The sequence below is a fragment of the Megalobrama amblycephala genome, linkage group LG3, assembly GCF_018812025.1.
Source record: "Megalobrama amblycephala isolate DHTTF-2021 linkage group LG3, ASM1881202v1, whole genome shotgun sequence".
Classification (NCBI taxonomy): Eukaryota; Metazoa; Chordata; class Actinopteri; order Cypriniformes; family Xenocyprididae; genus Megalobrama; species Megalobrama amblycephala.
Window position 1 is genome coordinate 12,171,992 of NC_063046.1, and position 19,942 is coordinate 12,191,933.

At 38.3% G+C, this 19,942-nt stretch overlaps 1 protein-coding gene across 3 annotated transcripts in view; it reads left to right on the plus strand.

Annotated features, from left to right (window-relative positions):
* The window catches only part of svep1 (sushi, von Willebrand factor type A, EGF and pentraxin domain containing 1), a 93,197-nt gene that overhangs the window by 12,037 nt on the left and 61,218 nt on the right, over positions 1–19,942 (plus strand). For all 3 annotated transcript variants that reach the window (XM_048183900.1, XM_048183899.1, XM_048183901.1), the window contains exons 2-3: positions 12,372–12,627; positions 14,679–14,855. In XM_048183900.1, the coding sequence (XP_048039857.1) occupies positions 12,372–12,627; positions 14,679–14,855 (433 nt within the window). The remainder of the gene's footprint in view (positions 1–12,371; positions 12,628–14,678; positions 14,856–19,942) is intronic.

Genomic DNA, 19,942 nt, shown 5'->3' on the forward strand with positions numbered 1-19,942 from the left:
ACTATGATATGAGGGACAGTAATTGGCAGCTCTGTACAGGCTTTCCAGGAGTCTCACTTAAAATACCTCACAGCTACCACACAGTTATGCCCTTTAGAAATCAAAGAAAAAAAGAAAAGTCCTACCCACAACATTCTAGGTAGCACTTAGTGTGTAACTTGTGTATTGTCTGCAATTGTGAACATTCACGTATGTGCTTGTGTACATGTGTGTTGAGGGGGAGGGGTAGGACATACCACAGAGAAGAAGCCAAGGAAGTGTTGAAATGGATAACAGTTCAGTCTGTCAACAGCAACACACAGTCTGTTCTCACTGAAAATAGATTCCTCGCTCTCCCCACTGTGCTATTACTGCCTCACATTATTGACCTGTGTGTTTCCTAGACGCCGGTCTGGAAAACATCTTATCTAGGTGCCGTCGTGAATTTCTAGATATTTCAGTGACTACATTCACAATGCTTTTGAAGATGAGAACCAGTGGCAATGGTTTTAGGATGCATTACAACATGTGCTGTACTTGGTACTGGTTGTTGCCATGATCTATTTGACACATTTTTTTCCGTTTGATATCAGTAGGTAACATGCATTTTTTAAATCAAAGAAACAACAACAAAAATTATGATAATAAATTATGGTAGAGCTGTCTTTGTAAAATTGTAGCTTCAGGTCTGCCCATCAGTAATGATCATAAAGGGAAGGCAATTTTTTTATGAAGATAAACATATGTTTCACAATTATACACAGTGGAGTTACATAATATCAAAATATGCACTGTTGTTATTCACAGGCAACCATGTAGTTATGGGTGTTCTAAATTGTAATTTAAGCATTTTCTTCAACCAACCTACTCTCTCTGGGCTCCACTTGCTGGATGACTTCCATCAAAAACCATGAAGAACATGCAGTCCGAAATTTTATGGGCATTTTATTTTAGATTGAATGAATAATTAAATTATTTTGATTTCTAAAAAGATTCTTCCTATTCTGTTTATGCCAACTCAATCCACATGAAAAAAAAAAAATAGAACCAGACTGTCCTCTCAGTCAAGATCAGTGATATCACTACTCCTCAACCAGGTGTTTTTAATCAGGTCCAGCTGAGGTGGATTGAGGAACGCTGACACTCTTCTGCTCTGGGCTCTCAAGGCTCAAAAAAAAAAGGCAAACGTTGGGGAAGCCCAGAACAGAGACAGGATCACTGTAATAGACAGGACAGATTAGAGTTTAACTCTCCTGCTCAGCCTCAGGGCAGAACATCTGCAGCTCAAACAGCTCTGGTTTTGCAGAAAAAGGGAGGCAGGAATGATGGACAGTAGGTGGACGGTAAACAGAGTAGGTAAACAGAGGACGGGGTCTAAAGGTTCAAAAGGATTTGAGGGAAGATTTAATCTACATGGACTTACATTTATGCATTTGGTGGATTTTTTTTATTTAAAGCAACTTATTAACAAAGCAACTTAAAATGTCAATAACATTTTTTAACCATTATGTGCATTCTCTGGGAATCGAACCCATGACCTTGTTGTTATTAGAACCATGTTCAACTAGTGCATTTTTATCTATAATAAATGTTACATAAATGTTCAATGTGAGGTTCATAACTTGGCATTTAGTATAAGCACAATAAGGCCAAAAAAAAAAAAAAAAAAACTAATATCAACAGACAGTGTCTGTACACCATAAAGCCAAGGCTTGTTTACTGGCTTATTAACTGAGCTTTTATTTCACCCCCTTGTGTTATTTCACTCCCCACTCATTTAATCACACTGTGGTTTGATTAAGCAATTTACTCAGTAATGCTAAATAGATTTTCTTTAAACCACATTTAGACCACTCCAAAGTAAAAAATGAAAGTTAAATAATAATAATTAAAGCTGCAAGCAGCGATGAAAGGGCCCCCGCACCCGTTGGCATCAGGAAAACAGTGGGCGACATGCATGTAAGTGAGTGAATACAGGAGAATTATGGCAAATTCATTACAAAGTGCCACACTTCCTGCTGCCAACAGTTGGCGCTTTGACCGTAACTGAATATTGCCATGTAGATGTCTTCAGGCCAGGACTATTATCAAATGTGAAGTTTGGGGCAGATCCAACATTTTATACCCGAGATACAACAACTTCCTGTTTCATGGCGAAACATCGAACTTTGTCAGGCCGCCACGGACACACCCTTCAGCGAAAACTCTAGATCTTCCCAACATCACAAAGGCCTTTAGATTAGACTGACCAAAAATGATGTTGATCTGATTAAAGCTCTAGGAGGAGTTCATTAAAGTACAACGTGTGGAAATGGCAAAAACTGCCAAAATTTTGCAGAGAAAATTCTAAATATCTCACTTCCTGTTGGGTATGTATTGGGCTGTTACATGTGTCTACCGAATTTCATACCTGTATGTGAAACGTAGCACCAAAATTGAAATTTTGTAGGTGCCGCTATCAAGCCATTTTGACACCCCTAATTCTGAAACCCATATGTAAATTTTTCACCACTTCTGACGAATCTGTAAAGTTTCATGAGTTTTCGAGTATGTTTAGGCCCTCAGAAATGTGATTCATTTCGGAGAAGAATAATTGGCTGAGCACCATCGGTCCCTAATAATAAAAAAATCCAGTAATATCCTAGATCTCCAGTCACCAATTTTTGTTTTAGAATCGTTTTGTTTTAATTGTTTTTATTTCAGTGTTTTTCTCTTCTACATAGACATCTATTTGGTGGCTTTTGTCTATTATGGCATGTACCTTTTTGTCATCTAGCAGACCAAGAGTCTAGTTATAGTAATAAGGCTTGTTTGGTTTCACAAGCATTTACTCCTATCATTCAAATTTGCTTTCAATTACAGGGAATGTCACAATACATTTCATAAAAAGCACTTTTAATATTTTTTTTGGTCTCTGTTTTGGCCTGAAGATCCAAAATAACAGAATTTTAATCTAAGAGACCAACTCCAGACTCTTTTTGCTCTTGGCTAACTTTTTTCTTGTATTGAGTTCCTAATACATGGCTGGCAGCATCAGAGGACCAGAAAGACCAAATTTGCCATTGCATTATATGAAATATGATCAAGGCCATCTTTCTTTTAAAGGTGCCCTAGAACTTCTTTTTAAAAGATGTAATATAAGTCTAAGGTGTCCCCGGAATGTGTCTGTGAAGTTTCAGCTCAAAATACCCCATAGATTTTTTTAAATTCATTTTTTAAACTGCCTATTTTGGGGCATCATTAACTATGCACCGTTATATAGGTTGCGGCCCCTTTAAATCTCCTGCTCCCCCGCCCTGGAGCTTGCACTTGCCTTGAACAGCATAAAAACAGTTAACACAGCTAATATAACCCTCAAAATGGATCTTTACAAGATGTTCGTCATGCATGCTGCATGCATGCGTCAGATTATGTGAGTATAGTATTTATTTGGATGTATTACATTTGATTCTGAATGAGTTTGATAGTGCTCCGTGGCTAAAGATAACATTACACACTGTTGGAGAGATTTGTAAAGAATGAAGTTGTTGCTTACCTTGTCTGTGCACAGATCCAGCCGTTATGTTACGTAACAGTCGGTGTTATGTTGAGATCCGAGTGTTTTCCGGAAGTCTTTTAAACAAATGAGATTTACATAAGAAGAAGGAAACAATGGGGTTTGAAACTCAATGTAAACTCAATTGTGTTTATGAATTATACAGACTGCAAGTGTTTAAAAATGAAAATAGTGACGGCTGTCTTGTCTCCGTGAATACAGTAATAAACGATGGTAACTTTAACCACATTTAACAGTACATTAGCAACATGCTAATGAAACATTTAGAAAGACAATTCACAAATATCACTAAAAATATCATGTTATCATGGATCATGTCAGTTATTATTGCTCCATCTGCCATTTTTCGCAATTGTTCTTGCTTGCTTACCTAGTCTGATGATTCAGCTGTGCACATCCAGACGTCCTGCCCTTGTGTAATGCCTCGATCATGGGCTGGCATATGCAAATATTGGGGGTGTACACCCCGACTGTTACATAACAGTTGGTGTTATGTTGAGATTCGCCTGTTCTTCGGAGGTCTTTTAAACAAATGAGATTTAAATAAGGAGGAAACAATGGAGTTTGAAACTCAGTGTATGTCATTTCCATGTACTGAACTCTTGTTATTCAACTATGCCGATATAAATTCAATATTTAATTCTAGGGCACCTTTAAAAATGATTTCCCCTGTGTCCGTCTTCAGATTGATAAATAGTGTTTTGACAGGAACCAACTAACCATACTCCGCCAACCCTGAGTCCCAGTGTTTTATCCAGACCAATTATTATCAAACTCAATCCATCCACACACACTTATACATCCTCTTCAGTTCACTTCACAGACAGAGAGAACTGTAATAAGGACCTAGGGACTTCCAGCAGTCAGTAGATGTATAGGCCTACCTCATCCGTTAGTCCAAAGCTCTCTGCTCCTGTCCTTCTAAATGAGGTGTAGCTGGCCGAGTGTGTCTGACATGTTGAGGAAATTAAATCAATTGCAATCACTCAAGTAGAACTAAAGGAGAACATACTAGCACACAGTGGGAGGCATATAAATTTCAGGCATGCAACGGGAGTCTCCCACGTGCAAAATCAAACTGTGGTTTATATCTAGGATTTCAACAGATCAGCTTTGCAGAGCAAAATGTTTACCCTCAAATGTTTTTTACAGGATTTATTGCAGACTTGGGGGAAAAAAATATCTAGTAATTGCACAGGGAGCGGTTTCTGCTGCTCAGGACTATGGTTTGAAATGGTTGGGTCCATCTAGTGGGCTTGTTTTTGCTTTGTAGTTTCATGTTGCTGGTATTCTTTGCCACTGGAACCATAACATGTCAAAGCAGCTCAGACATCCATGAATGCACTCAGGTCAGGCTTACTCTATTCTGGAATGCTTCAGATGGAGGTATACCTCCTCAACCACCCTATTAGAAGCAAAACTCCACAAATTAGAAATTTTGATATTCAGCTGTATTCCACTGATCTCAGCAATCTGGAATAACACTTGCAGCTGAGGGAAACATCCCAGCATTTAGTTATGAACAATGTGGTCTTGTTAGAGATTACTGGCCTTCGATCAGCTTTATAACATGGTAAGATGTCTGCAAGGTTTTGAAATAGAATACCCTGGTGTGATGATCATGGTCCACTAAGCATTCCCATTAACCCAAAACAGGAACTGAACAGAGGATTATGTTTACATTAACAGTTGTAAAAGACTCACTGATCAAAGAAAGTGAGATTCTGTGCAGACATGTTGACCCCATGGAGATTGCTAGATTGTTTGCTCATATCTAAGTCACAAAAACTTAAATGTTAACAATAATATTATGATTTACGAAAAACAAGATGTCATTAATAAAGAATTTTTGCTGTCCCAAATGAGTGCTCAAATGAACCTGCAATGTTAATGTACACAGATGATGAAGATAAGTGAGGTGGTTTAAAATAGAGCAGTTTTATTAAATAAGGCAAAACAGATAATCAAGGTAACAAACACAATGCGACAGCGTGGCTAGCACAAACAATACCGGACAATGACCATGAGAGACAGAGGAACTTAAATACACAAGGTGACAAACTCAGGTAGAAACAGGTGTGCACTAATTAGGAACATAATGAAAAACCATGATAAGTGACAAATGACGTGCAAACAGGAACAAAGGCAGACAGCAACAAAGAGAAATATAATAAGAGTCCATGAAAATGAAACTAAAACTAACTGAACGTGACAGACCCCTACTGATCCCTACATTTGCCGCCATCAGTTCCAGAGCCGTGTCTGAAATCTTTCCCCTCATTCACTATTCCCTATATAGTGAATGTCAGGATTGAGCGAGTTCAGACACTTTTGTAAATATTGTGCACCAGAGAAAGCAATGTTATATGTGCATTCTTTAGTCTTTTAGTGTACTTGGGTTGTGCACTTCTTATTGCAGTTGCGAATTATGAAATTTTTAATTTTAATAATTACAAAAATGAATGACCATGTGTACTATACAATCTCCATTATGGTTTTGGACACCACTACAAAAGGCTGACACTTGAAATAGTGAACTATTTAATTACATGGGGGCAATTTCAGACACAGCTCAGGATTTTGTAGGTCACTAGATAAAAATTATGGATCCGCAAATATATTAAATGTCTTGCTGATCTAGTGGTAACGTGGTAGTATTGTACACAACTGTTCAAGAGCTTGGGGTTGTCATGATTATTTGATCAAAAATAGTAAAATTGATCAAAAACAATAATAATATTGTGAAATATTATTACAATCTATTTTCATTTTAATACATTTAAATAATTTAAAATTTAATAATTTATTCCTGTGATGGCAAAGCTGAATTCAGCCATTACTTCAGTCTTCAGTGTCAAATGATTCTTCAGAAGTCATTCTGATATGCTGAAAATAACATTTCTTCAGGATTCTTTGATGAATAGAACGCATAAAGAATTTAAAAATAACAACTTAAAAGTCTTTACTATCCCTTTTGATCAATTACTTTATATGCATCCTTGCTGTATAAAGTATTAACTTCTTTCAAAACATCTTACTGACCCTAACTGTTGAACGGCAGTGATATATCAAAAGTAGATAGACAATCTCACAGAAAGTCTCTGGACTTTCTCTTATCTCTCACAGCAGAGACTCACAGGCTGCTGAGGCTCCTCTTTTAATGCCTAAAAACATATACACAACACATGTTAGTACTTAGATCACGCGAAGTGAGAAGGCCAACATTATACAGTGTGAAATGTTTAAAGTATCCCTATCATGGATTTTTGAAAATTACCTTTCATGTAGTGTGTGAATGTAGTGAATGAAAACATCCTGCAAAGTTTTAAATCTGAAAGTGTAATATAATATATATATATGTGTATATATAATGTTATTGTCTCTCAAAAGTAAGAGTCGACTCTGAGTCAATTAAACGAGTCGTTTGTAAAACGATTCCCAAGCCGTTTCGCTGTGATGTCACAATGAAACATTAGCATATTGCCCTCCCACTTACTGCGCACGCAGACGCCAGGGAAAAATCATTTTTTCAACAATACCTTTTGTTGTGATCCCGTCCTTTTACTGACGACTGCTTCTCAAACCTCTGGATTTTAGCTCAGGAGAAAACGCTTAAAATACAGATCAATGCCCAGTTTATTTGGACCAGCTTGCTCCTCTGAATCTCAACCTGTAAGTATGATTAATAATTGATGTTTATATTTTCTAGCAAAATTCGTAGTTTTGTATGTTATGTTGTGTAACGTACACACTAGTCTGTATATGTCTCCTGCTAACCAGCTAACTCGCATTTCTGTAGCTCTGCTATTCAGATGTGGGTCCAATATTGTCTAAAAATGTGTCGATTAATGCAGCTTGTCTGTCTTATTACTTGGAGTAATGATCAAGGATGGAGCATGACTTTTGTTTACAGAGTGTAATGCATTATCAGATATTCACGTTTGTGCTCAGCTAACGTGGGAGTTTACAACATGGCTGTAGGCCCGGTTTGCATACATAACTGTAAAACAAACTGTTTTTTTCTCTGCATTTTTATTATTACAGTTGAGTGGAGCTCTATCTGTATTATAATAGGATGTTAAGATGCTAGTCTGCGCTAACTAGTTGAAGTATTTTCTCTGTAAACATTGTTATGTTATGATGAAAAAGTCTGTGTACACATCTGGCCTAAAAATTTTTAGCTTATGTTAGAGGTTTTCAGCTTCGCTTGGAATTCTGATAAAGTTCCCACAGGTGCACCTACATAAAGTACAACAAGTACAACAACCTACAACAGTGACTCTGCTGTCACATCTTATAAATAACACAAACTAAGGTGACACTTACCATAGAGAAACGTCCTACTGCAGTCATAATTGGAATCAGTTTCTGGTTGATCGACTACTTCAGATGTTTCATCGTCGGAATCGGGCTTGAGTTGATACGGTAAAATCGATGCTATCTTTTCCGTCCATACCAGGTCCATACATTGTATACAATGTCTTGCGAATTGATAGCTGTCATTCAGTTTTGGCAATGGGCGTGCGGTGCGCGCTGTAGACCAATCACAAAGGATTGGGCCATCTGACCAATCAGAGCAGAGTAGACTCACGGAAAGGAGGGGTTTAGAGCTTCTATGAATCGTTTACAAAACAATGAGAACTGAGGTGAAATTAAATGTATGTTATGAGAAAAAGAAAGTGTTTTTTGAGCTTGCATGCATGTAAGCCTATTGTAGGAGACTCCCAAAACAATATTAGGAAACTTAAAAAAGGCATAATAGGGGCACCTTAAAGACATCCAAGACAAAGCAGTATGAACTGCTGCATCTTAATCATACTTGCATAAAAACACCCATATTTTCAGACATACATACAAACACACAGCTGAGGCTTGATCTTTGACATACAGCATAAGGTCTGGTCCACACTGCAGCTTATTCTGCTCGAGAACCGATTGTCTAGACAGGAAAAGCTGTCTGACTGACATGTAAAGTGACCAACCACATTAAGGTGAAAAATAGTCTATACTACATATTAGACCAGCTGAAAATGTGCACACTTTGTGATTTTCCTGTTCAAAGTATGGTACCTTGTAAACACAACTTTGTTTCCAGGCGGTCTGATTAAAAAAAACCTGTGTTCTTACTCCCAGAAGTTGAAAGTCAGCCTTCACATCAAAGCATAGAAAATACTTTCCAGCAACATGCATCAGACGGTCAGTAACAGACTAAACCGTCTGAGCCTGAAACTAATTTTATAGGTGACCCTCAGTACTTAAAAAGTGTCTTAGGCTGCCAATTGGCCTAAACTCGCATAAACTATTTAAAGGGTTATGAAACCCCACAACACATTTTTTGAGATGTGAACAGATATGTACAGGTTGCATGTCACTGAAAACACTAATAGCACTCATAAAGTTTATCAACAAGTGGGAATTGGTTATTTTTGCATTTTTCCAGTTTGAAAAGCAAAGTTGAAGCTACGTCACAAAATCTGACCTAGATTCGGGCCTAGGAGTGTGTAGATAGGCTTGCGCGTTCGTCCGGGTTCTGAGCACTTTTCTGCATTTATTCATGAGAAAGAGCTCGTTCAGTCCAATCCCTGCACCATAGTATGCATAAGATTATAATTGTGGTATTATGCATGAGGAAGTATCACTTCTGTTGCTTCTGTCTCATTGCCTATTGTGGTCATTCAGAGACATGGGTCGTAGGTGCTTGTTTCCCTCAGTGCTACAATACAAAACGGCGTTTCCCTGCGACATGACCAGAGCTGAAGTTTTGGTACTGGCGGTTTGTTTTTCAGCACAAATGGAAAATATGTTGGCATGAGATCGCATTACAGCGGAGAATTCAAATGTCAAAAAAGTGCTGCTCATTCACCTGCCTGCTCTGCGTTTGGACACATGAGCCGTGTGTATGTTTCCCTCAGCACAGCAAGCACATGAGTGTTGTTTGTATTTTGCCCGCGATGTGGTCAGAACTGGAATTTGAATACAAACACATGAAAAATAAGATTGTTATTATATACATGTGGAGCGCGCATATGATCGGTTTCAGCGCGGAGCTCCGCGATGAGTTTAACAACACTCGCCACGTGGATTATTGATCATATACAGACTGAAGTATGTGTGTTTAAAGTTATTATAGTTGTATTTCACACACTCTCCTGCACCAAACATGGGGGGAGGGGAGTTCATGACACTTTAAAAAAAATTGAGAGAGACAATTTGGCACTATAGTGAAACAAACAGCTGTTTATATACTCATAATACTGTGATTTATACAGTATATACTCATATATACTTACTTATATATACTCATAATGCTGTTATTGTGCCTAAATAACTTGTAAACTTTGTTTTGTCATAAACTGCCTTTAAACTGAGATAATCAGATTAGCCACTAATGTAAGCAATTAACCACTTTTGCTTTGATAGGGGACAAGATGTGTGTGTGTTTGTGTATAAAAATCAAGTGGGTTTATAATGTAGGAGTGACTAAAGTAGTGTGTAATTCTGTGGGTACAAACACAGTATATGTGGCTTCTAATAAGTTTGTCAAATTACACATCTCGGTGCGTCAGTAGCTGTTTTCTTTGTCCTATTTCTGTAATCTCCGACAGTTGTGTCTACCCTCCTCTAATGATGTGCAGACATGTTTGTGTACCATGACCACCTCTGACTCATATCTAAAACCCCTTACGCCTTCAGTGTCTTTGAGCTGCCGCCCCATAAACGGCCACAATCACACCCTGTTTTAACCCATGGACCTACTCCCTTGGGGCCTGACCACAGTTGACATCACTGTGGTGACAATCAGCAGCATCTGTATATTTGTGTCTGGGTCTGTGTGTGTTAGAGAGAGAGAACGACTGAAAAGCACTGATGCAGGAGATTCCAGATTTGAGATGTGTGCTGTATCCCTATGTGCGTGTAATTGGATGCAAGTCAGGCTCCAGGCTTTGTAATAATTGTTGCTGTCTGAAATGCTTGAACCACAGCCAATTAGACAATAAAGAGCAAAGCTGCTCCATTTTCAAGCAGTCCTTGAATTGGCCTTGTCTATTGACTTTCACAAGCCCCTCTTCTCTCTCTGTCTGAAGCAAAATGACAGTAAATTGTGCTCCACTTAGAGCACCTTAGAGAAAATGAACAGATGTTCTTTCTGTTCCTCAACCAAGCCTCCTAATTACATGTTTAGACATAAAAAAAAAAAAAGTTCTGTAAACAAATGTGCATGCTTGTGATGTTAAAATGTAGTTGTGTTTTTTCTGCTATTTTGGTGTTTTTGTGATGCCAGCTGTGTATTCCAGGAAGAATTTCTAGATTTTTGGATGTATAGGAGGGAGTGGTTAAGGAAAAAAAAACAACTGTCATCATCTATTATTCCCATTTAAAGTTGCCATGAAATGGAAGTTGTAATAGCCTTTTCTTCTTTATTGTGACATATATCCGAGAGAAATGGCTTCTCGAACAAGAAAAAATGTTTTTCTTACCCAAATGTATCGCTTCACTTTAGAAGGACTTTATTAACTCCCTGAGCCATTTGAAAGTGAACTAATCCTTTAAAATCAAGTTTTTAATGTTGTTTATATGAATATACGAAGCGAAGCAAGCTTTTTTCCTAAATATCCACAACACAAACAACAAATTGCTCGTCACTACAGCAACAATAGACTCTCCGAGCTGGCGTGAGCAAGTGGAGGTGGGGCTAATTTGCATATTCATTATTCCGTGCATATTAAATGAGGCAAGGGTGTAGTAGAGTTACATTGAAGCTATTTTAAGGCATGAAGACATTTTTTTCACTTTTTTTTTAAATATGTCATTTTTGTGATAAAAGATGAGTTTTAAGGGATAAAATAATTAACTACAGGGGGACTTTAAAGGTGCCCTAGATTGTTTTTTTACAAGATGTAATATAAGTCCTAGGTGTCCCCTGAATGTGTCTGTGAAGTTTCAGCTCAAAATACTCCATAGATTTTTTTTTATTAATTTTTTTAACTGCCTATTTTGGGGCATCATTAACTATGCACTGATTTTTTCAGCACGGCCCCTTTAAGAGATGCGCTCCCTCTGCTCCACAAGCTCTCGACTATATATACATGGCATAAACAAAGTTCACACAGCTAATATAACCCTCAAATGGATCTTTACAAGATGTTCGTCATGCATGCTGTATGCATGCTTCGAATTATGTGAGTAAAGTATTTATTTAGATGGTTACGTTTGATTCTGTGTGAGTTTGAGGCTATGCTCTGTGGCTAAAGCTAACATTACACACTGTTGGAGAGATTTATAAAGAATGAAGTTGTTGCTTACCTTGTCTGTGCACAGATCCAGCCGTTATGTTACGTAACAGTCGGTGTTATGTTGAGATCCGAGTGTTTTCCGGAAGTCTTTTAAACAAATGAGATTTACATAAGAAGAAGGAAACAATGGGGTTTGAAACTCAATGTATGTCTTTTCCATGTAATGAACTCTTGTTATTCAACTATGCCGAGGTAAATTCAAATTCTGATTCTAGGGCACCTTTAAATTAATCTGTTGATCCAGTTCACACATAGCAGTCTGCTCTGCACGATTTGTTCATGTATCGGAATGACCCGGTTCTCCAACACAAAGAGAAATATCGACCTGTTCTTCACACAGTCGAATCATATTCAATATTTTTAATCATTTGTAACTCAATCGTGACATTATTAAATTGTTGTGTATGTCATAATCTATACTGAATTATCAAAATAAAATGTAAATAAATCATAGCATGGAATACATTGTACTATATGCGTGTTTTACTATGGTGGGGATACACACTGGGTCAACATTTTACTTTCTGTCTTTGAACTCACAGCAAATCCTGAGGCAGTCGCGGGAGAACGCCACGAAGGTGATTTTCCTTATCACTGACGGTTACTCAAACGGCGGAGACCCGCGGCCGGTGGCAGCAGCGCTGAGGGAGAGGGGTGTGGAGATTTTTACGCTGGGCATCTGGCAGGGAAACATCCGCGAGCTCCACGACATGGCCTCGCACCCCAAGGATCAGCACTGCTACTTAGTGCACAACTTCGCTGAATTTGAAGCGCTGGCTCGGCGCGCCCTTCATGAAGGTGAGAACTCAGAATAGTCAAGTCAAGTCAACTTTATTTATATAGCGCTTTTTACAATGTAGATTGTGTCAAAGCAGCTTTACATTGATAACTGGTACAGATCAAGCACTGTTGATTATCAAATGTCAAATGTCAAGTGTCCCCAACTAAGCAAGCCAAAGGCGACCTTGTCATAAAGTCCAAAAAGACCAAAGTCATATTCAAAGAATAGGACCTGAAAATGTTAACATATGGTCATCATTAACCTTGAGAAAACTATTTCTAGGTTATCTTGTTTTACGATTCCTTCTGGGTTCTGGGTTTCTTCGCTCTTATTTGCATATAAAGTCCCCAGGTAACAAGTTTGATGTCGCTGATGTACATTTTACCTCAGGTATTTATACTAAACCAGCGTCAAGGTTTCTGCGACTGTATAAATGTATAAATATTTTGGCATAGGCATGTTATTTTCTTTTTCTACACAACTCACGGTCACATTTTAGCACCCCTGCCTTTCACACTGTATTACTTTAGCACAACCATCAAAAGTGAGGAGCTAAAACACTTGTCAAAATGTAGCCTAAACCAAAGGGTAAGCGTGAGAACTTAAAGGGATAGTTCACCCAGAAATGAAAATTTGATGTTTATCTGCTTACCCCCAGGGCATCCAAGATGTAGGTGACTTTGTTTCTTCAGAAGAACACAAATGATGATTTTTAACTCCAACCGTTGCGGGCTGTCAGTCTTATGATGCATGTCAATGGGAACTCCATCTATAAGAGTCAAAAAAAACCATGCACAGACAAATCCAAATTAAACCCTGTGGCTCGTGACGACACATTGATGTCCTAAGACACGAAACGATCGGTTTGTGTGAGAAACCGAACAGTATTTATATAATTTTTTACCTCTAATACACCACTAGCATCCAGTGTGTGAGGTCTGAAAATGCGTTCTGATGCCGGAAGTGATTTCTCGCGTGTATACGTCAATGAGTACGAGAGATCACTTCCGGCGTTAGAGTGCATTCAGACCTCACCAACCAGATGCTCAAGGCAGTTAGACATAATGGTGTATTAGAGGTAAAAAATTATATAAATACTGTTCAGTTTCTTGCACAAACCGATCGTCTCGTGTCATCAAATTTTCATTTTTGGGTGAACTATCCCTTTAAGGCTATAAAGTACTCTATGGTACTATTTTATATAAAATCTATATAAAACTAATCTTTATAATAGTTTTTCACTAAATACTATAGTTATCATGCATGGCAAATTAATAGAATATGAGTCATACTCATATTCAAAACTTTATTTGGATGTCAGTGGTGACTTATACCAATCTGTTAGTAATAATAGTAGCTGTGATATTAAAACAGAAACTATGGTTACCATGGTGAATGTTTGTAAAGTCAAAGTGAAGGCCAATCCATCTCATTTTTCTTGAGCTTGACAAATATGAGCCCTTGTTAATCCCAGTGTAAAAGAAAACTGGTACGAAAATACTTCAGCGTTATTATTTCCTTTGGCTGTCTGGCTATTGCAGATTCTTCTTATCACAGAGCTCTGAGCACAGTCAGCCACATGAACTCAAAAGACCCCTTTCTTCACAATGATATCACCCACCTACGCTGAACCCAGAGAGATATAAAACAAAGAACTTTTCTGAATCACTCATTAGCTTTGGGCAAGGGCAGGCCTGACTAAACCTGTGGCATTGTTTGTTCTCACCTCCCTTAGAGATATCATGTCTGTCGTATTCTTTGTTCAAGATTGTGCAGACTCCTCCAGCTGCATAGCCTGTCTGTGTATGCCAACATCTGGAGCAGTGCATTTGTTTGTATTTAGGGAGACAAAATGCTCCAGCCAAAGTGAAGGTTTTTATAGTTAGTAATGCAGAAGATGCCAATACTGAAACACATGTTCACTTTTCCAGAGCAGCTTGGACTTCAGTTAGAATGGTAGGATTGGATGCATTGTAAGGCCAAAATTATTTTTTAAGCTAATAAATTATTTTCTTTTGCGTCAGAGAATAGTGCAAAGTCTGATATTCAATGCTATTTTCTCTTCCAGATCTACCAACTGGAAGTTATATTCAGGAAGATCCGTCCCAGTGTTCATCATTGTGTGAAGAAGGAAAGAACTGTTGTGACATAATGGCCAGCTGTAAATGCGGTACACACACAGGACAGTACGATTGTGTGTGTGAGAGGGGATACTATGGAAAAGGACTTCAACATGAGTGCACAGGTAAGGGGCGTGATCTGTATGCAAAGTTTGGTTTTCCATCTCAGATTAAAAGTTTTGAAGGAATGGAATGAGTTCCTTTAGACAAGTCCAGTTTATTACTCAATAAATTTGCTTAGGGATGTGTAAGGCTGAAATGTGAATCGAATGCCAATTCCTCTCCTGAAATTAAGTAAAAGAAACATGTCCACCAAATAACCATAGTGACAGAGAAAACAGCATACAAATAGATGGGACAATGAAGCGTAATGCCAAAGTGGTGCTTTAGCTCCCATTTAGCTTTCATAAGAAAACCATATACATGATTTAACACATTCACAATCAACTCTTTGTGCACTGCAGTATACCACATAATATGCTATGTCAACACTTTTTTGCAGTTTACATAACTTCATCTTAATCTGGCAACCCTACTTTTTGCCCACCTCATAAAACTGCTTGAAGAAAAAGCAATGCTTCATTTGAATTAAGATCTATTTTTGTTTACGTTTATGAAATGTAGTCCTATTAAAGCTATTTTTCATGCTGTGGTAAAAAAGAGCTCATATTGAGACAGTTCTAAAATAATAAACTGACTAATTAAACTGAGGAATGAGGTGGCAGGAAAGTGTTAGATGTACAAACACAGGGTGAACTAGAGATTTTATATGATGGAGGGCTAACCTTTCAACAGATGTTTTTATTGCTTGCTTGCTTTCCCACTTTGTCGTTTTGCAGCTGTATTTCGTTCTCTTTCTCAGCAGAGACACTCAATCCCCATGAGATGTCATGTGTAAATGCCTTGAAGTCTAATGCCGCTTTGTCTGCCGGGTAAAGTTCTCTGCGTAGCTCACAAACTTGCGGGTTCAGCGGAAGTGCGCATTGAGGGTGCATAGTGGCCGCAAAGGGGGTGCTCGCGAGCACCCTTCTGAAACCTAAATTAAAGGGATAGTTCACCCAAAAATGAAAATTTGATGTTTATCTGCTTACCCCCAGCGCATCCAAGATGTAGGTGACTTTGTTTCTTCAGTAGAACACAAATGATGATTTTTAACTCCAACCGTTGCCGTCTGTCAGTCTTATAATGTGGGCACTCATTGAAGTATACGTGCGAGACTGCCGTTGTCAGAGCGCGATCAGACCTCACTAAGCGAGTGCTGAACGCAGTTGGACATAGTGGTGTATTAGAGGTAAAAGATGATATAAATACTGTTCGGTTTCTCGCCCAAACCGATCGTTTCGTGTCTTAGGACATCAGTGTGTCGTCACGAGCCACAGGGTTTAATTTGGATTTGTCTATGCATGTTTTATTTACTCTTATAAAAGAAGTTTCCATTGACCCACATTACAAGACTAACAGAAGGCAACGGTTGGAGTTAAAAATCATCATTTGTGTTCTACTGAAGAAACAAAGTCACCTACATCTTGGATGCGCTGGGGGTAAGCAGATAAACATAAAATTTTCATTTTTGGGTGAACTATCCCTTTAATGAATGGGACACCCTACAGTCCCTTGGAGTAATCGGGGCTTCTAACGGCAGCTGCAGTGATGCAATAGTTGTGTCCCAAATGACGCACAATACACTATGCACTTATACACTATGTACTTAAACACTATGTACTCAACCGTGTAGTGTCTGAACTTTATATGGTTATTAAGTCATTCAGCATCGGAGTCTGATAGCTTCTCCCCCTCCGCTACGTAATTAAAGCTGTGACAGAAGTGTCCAGCATTCCTTACTTAGTTTTTTCAGTTAATTAAGTGCATCATCCAGGTATTTAAAGTGCACTTTTTGTTTTTGGAATTTTCGGTGTGTACACACTACTCACACTATTTATACTGCAAAACGTCATAGAATAGTGTGTAAGTGCGTGCATTGGGACTCACCCAATGACTTGACCAATTGGCTCCTTTATTTAGAAGGCAGGGCAAATTTGCAGAAGAGACTTTCTCTGTTTTATCTTTCTCTGTTGTCTGTTTTATTGTGCTTCTCCTTTGTCCTATTTATTTTGGATGTGATAACAATGACCATAAACTTAGTTGTGAATTGCAATCACATATTGTTAGGGCAATAGCATTTCTCACAATTAACTTCTGTCTGGCTGTTAATAAACAGCAGAATGCTTTAATTAATGACAGAATACAAACTCACAGCAGGCCAGAAGGGGTTCGCTCTCTCTATGGAAGCCACCGGAAAAACAAAATGAAGGCCAGGGTTTTTTTGTGTCTGATCTGGGTGCTGTTTTAATAATGAATGCAATATATCATACCATAAAAAGCAAAAGGACCATAAGCTGACCCTGGTAAGGTCATGTTTTTGAGTCACAGTATTTTTCCGGACGTGCTGTTTTGCTTCTGTGGAGAGAAAGTTATTGCCTGGATCAAATTTGTTCCCACAGGTCAAGTTTTTAATCTTTAGTTGATCTGTAGGGATTTAAAAAAAGAAAGATGCTATGAGTATCATTAGAATTTCCTGGAAAGCCTGCAAAGTCTTGATGTCTAATCAGTGCTTAATAACAAGACTAAAGGCCATTTTGGCCTCAACTGACCTCTTGCCACTGTTTCTTGAAAGTAAAACAGGATGAACAGATACAGAGAAAAGATAAATGACGGCATTTGTGAAGATGTGTGTTGCGTTTTTTTTGGCTCTAGCATTCCAGTGGTGCTATAATGACCTGACATTTTATCCAGTGTCACATTATGGGTTAACCTAGCCAGTGTAATACATCACCAGGCACCATAATGCATCTCAGCTGGTGTGACAAGGACCGGTTGTCATATGTCAAAGGTCAAGGCTAGTTGAGGAAGAGACCCTGTTTTATTTCCTTAAATCAGGGCTCGTAAATATTTACCTTCAGCAGAACGGCCCAGATTCCACATGCAAGCCCCTATACAAACATAAATCTATCCAAGGAAAAAAAACTTCCAGAAAAGAGGAAAGTAGAAGGAATCTGGGAAATGTTGGCTAGGTACTGTGTAAGGAAATGTTGCAATCGTGTTTTTTTTTTGTGTTTGACCTCCTCCTGCTCCCTCTGTCTATTTCCCCCTCCTTTTCACCCCCTGCAGCCCTGTGACCAATAACACCCCCATATGGTCTCTAGAGTCAATAAAAATGTACTCTCGCTAGATTTAGTTTCTGTAAAGCAGAATGTGTTGTTTTGTCTGTTCATATTTATGCATATAATCGTGCATGCATTTGCACACATGGGACAGCTACGGTCTTGCTCGCAATAACATGCATTTGGTTTTAAATCGAGAAACGCATCAGTAGTTATGATATATTAGATGGGAAGACTGGAGGGCCGCAGTGAAGACATTCATCAGACATGGTGACAGGCAGACTTCCAGTAAACAACTCTACAGTCTAATACCTCTCCAAGTCTGAAATCGAATATGTCTCCAAGTCTTGATTCTAGAATTTTCCAAGCGCATATCACGATCCTTTCAGCTCACCAATCTTACACATCTCTAGCTGTAGACATCTTTGTATTTAGCCATGGGTTGTACATGGGTGGGGGGAGGGGATGGTTACAAATAAATTATATTTTCAGTATCAAATGTCACATGATGATGAATTCTGCATTTTGGCGGATAACAGGCTAACGGATGTCTGTTTTAAAACAGAGGGTTTGTAATTTTTCACTCCTTTATTGGCTTAATGGAGTTAAATGTACGAAAAGCTAAAATGCGATTAAAATGGTGATTGACCAAATCGACTGGCTCGGTCTGATCCCCCGAGCTCAGATGTCCAGCTACGCCCATGAGGCTGTATCACTTTATAAAGCTTCACAGGACTGCAGAGTTATCAGTCTTATTTCACTCAGTTGCTTTGGCAATAATCGACACTATTGTTGTCCGTTTTTGAACATCTCTTATGCTCACCAAGACTGCATTTATTTGAGCAAAAAATACAGTAAAAACAGTAATACTGTGAAATATTATTAGTTCAAAATAACGTTTATATTTTAATATATTAAAATGTAAATGTAATTTATTCCTGTGGTGATCGCTGAATTTTCTGCATATCGGTTTTTTTCTCTTAAATGAATACAATTTTTTTTTTAAAGAACAGCATTTATTTTTAAATATAAACCTTTTGTAAAATTGTAAATGTCTTCTTTACTGTCACTTTTGATCAATTTAATGCATCCTTGCTGAATAAAATAATTTCTTTAAAAAAAAAAGATGCTCAAGATACATTGGCTGCATTAACACTTCACGGTCTAATGCACAGATCCAATATTGTGACACATCTGTTTTGTCCCAGACTATTTCTGCCCGAACTGATGTATAACCATGCTTTCATTGGATTATGCAAGTAAATTGATTCACTATGCATAGATATTATTCAGCTGAGTAGCACAGTTTCACTTTCAACCCTTCTTTGTAAATGTTGTGTGGCCACTGAGCTAGTCTGCATTGTGCTCCGATACTGTTTGCCCCTTCTTCTTCTACTTTTAATCTTACACTTTGTATCTCCTCCTTCGTTCCTCTTTCTTCATTTGTATCTCTGATCTCTTCCATACCACACACCAGACACAGGGTGAACATCCCATCTCACAAATCCAAGATGAAGGGATCAGTGCTCTCCCAGGCCTCATAATTTTCTTATTCCTCATTTTTCATGCCTCATCACTCTCTCACTATCCAAACCTCCATGCCACATGGCCATGTCTCTCCTTTTGTTTTAGATTTTCTCCTCTCACCCCTCTGTCCCTTTATCATTATTTTTCTTATCACAATAAAACTCCTGGTGCTGGTTTCCTACCTGCTTCGATATCTTAGAGCCAGCAATGAAGTCAGAAGAGATGTAATGCATGTTTGGCTTCAGGGACCTTTTATTTCTGCTGCAGTGCAGAGCCAACCTGGGCTTCAGCAAACAATCTGGAAAAAGATTTTAGTGTGGTTTTATCACTCCAAGTACTCGGTGTTCTATGAAGTGTGAAACTAATGACTTTGTCCTAAACCCCAACCACCTTTTTACTCTTGAGTGTTTGTTCCTCGGGTTTATAGAGTATGTTATATTAGTTAGACTTATCAGCCCTTTTCATTTCTTTCATAGTTTGATTTTGCCTAACTGTTTTGTATAAAGTCATCCTGCTTAATCCTA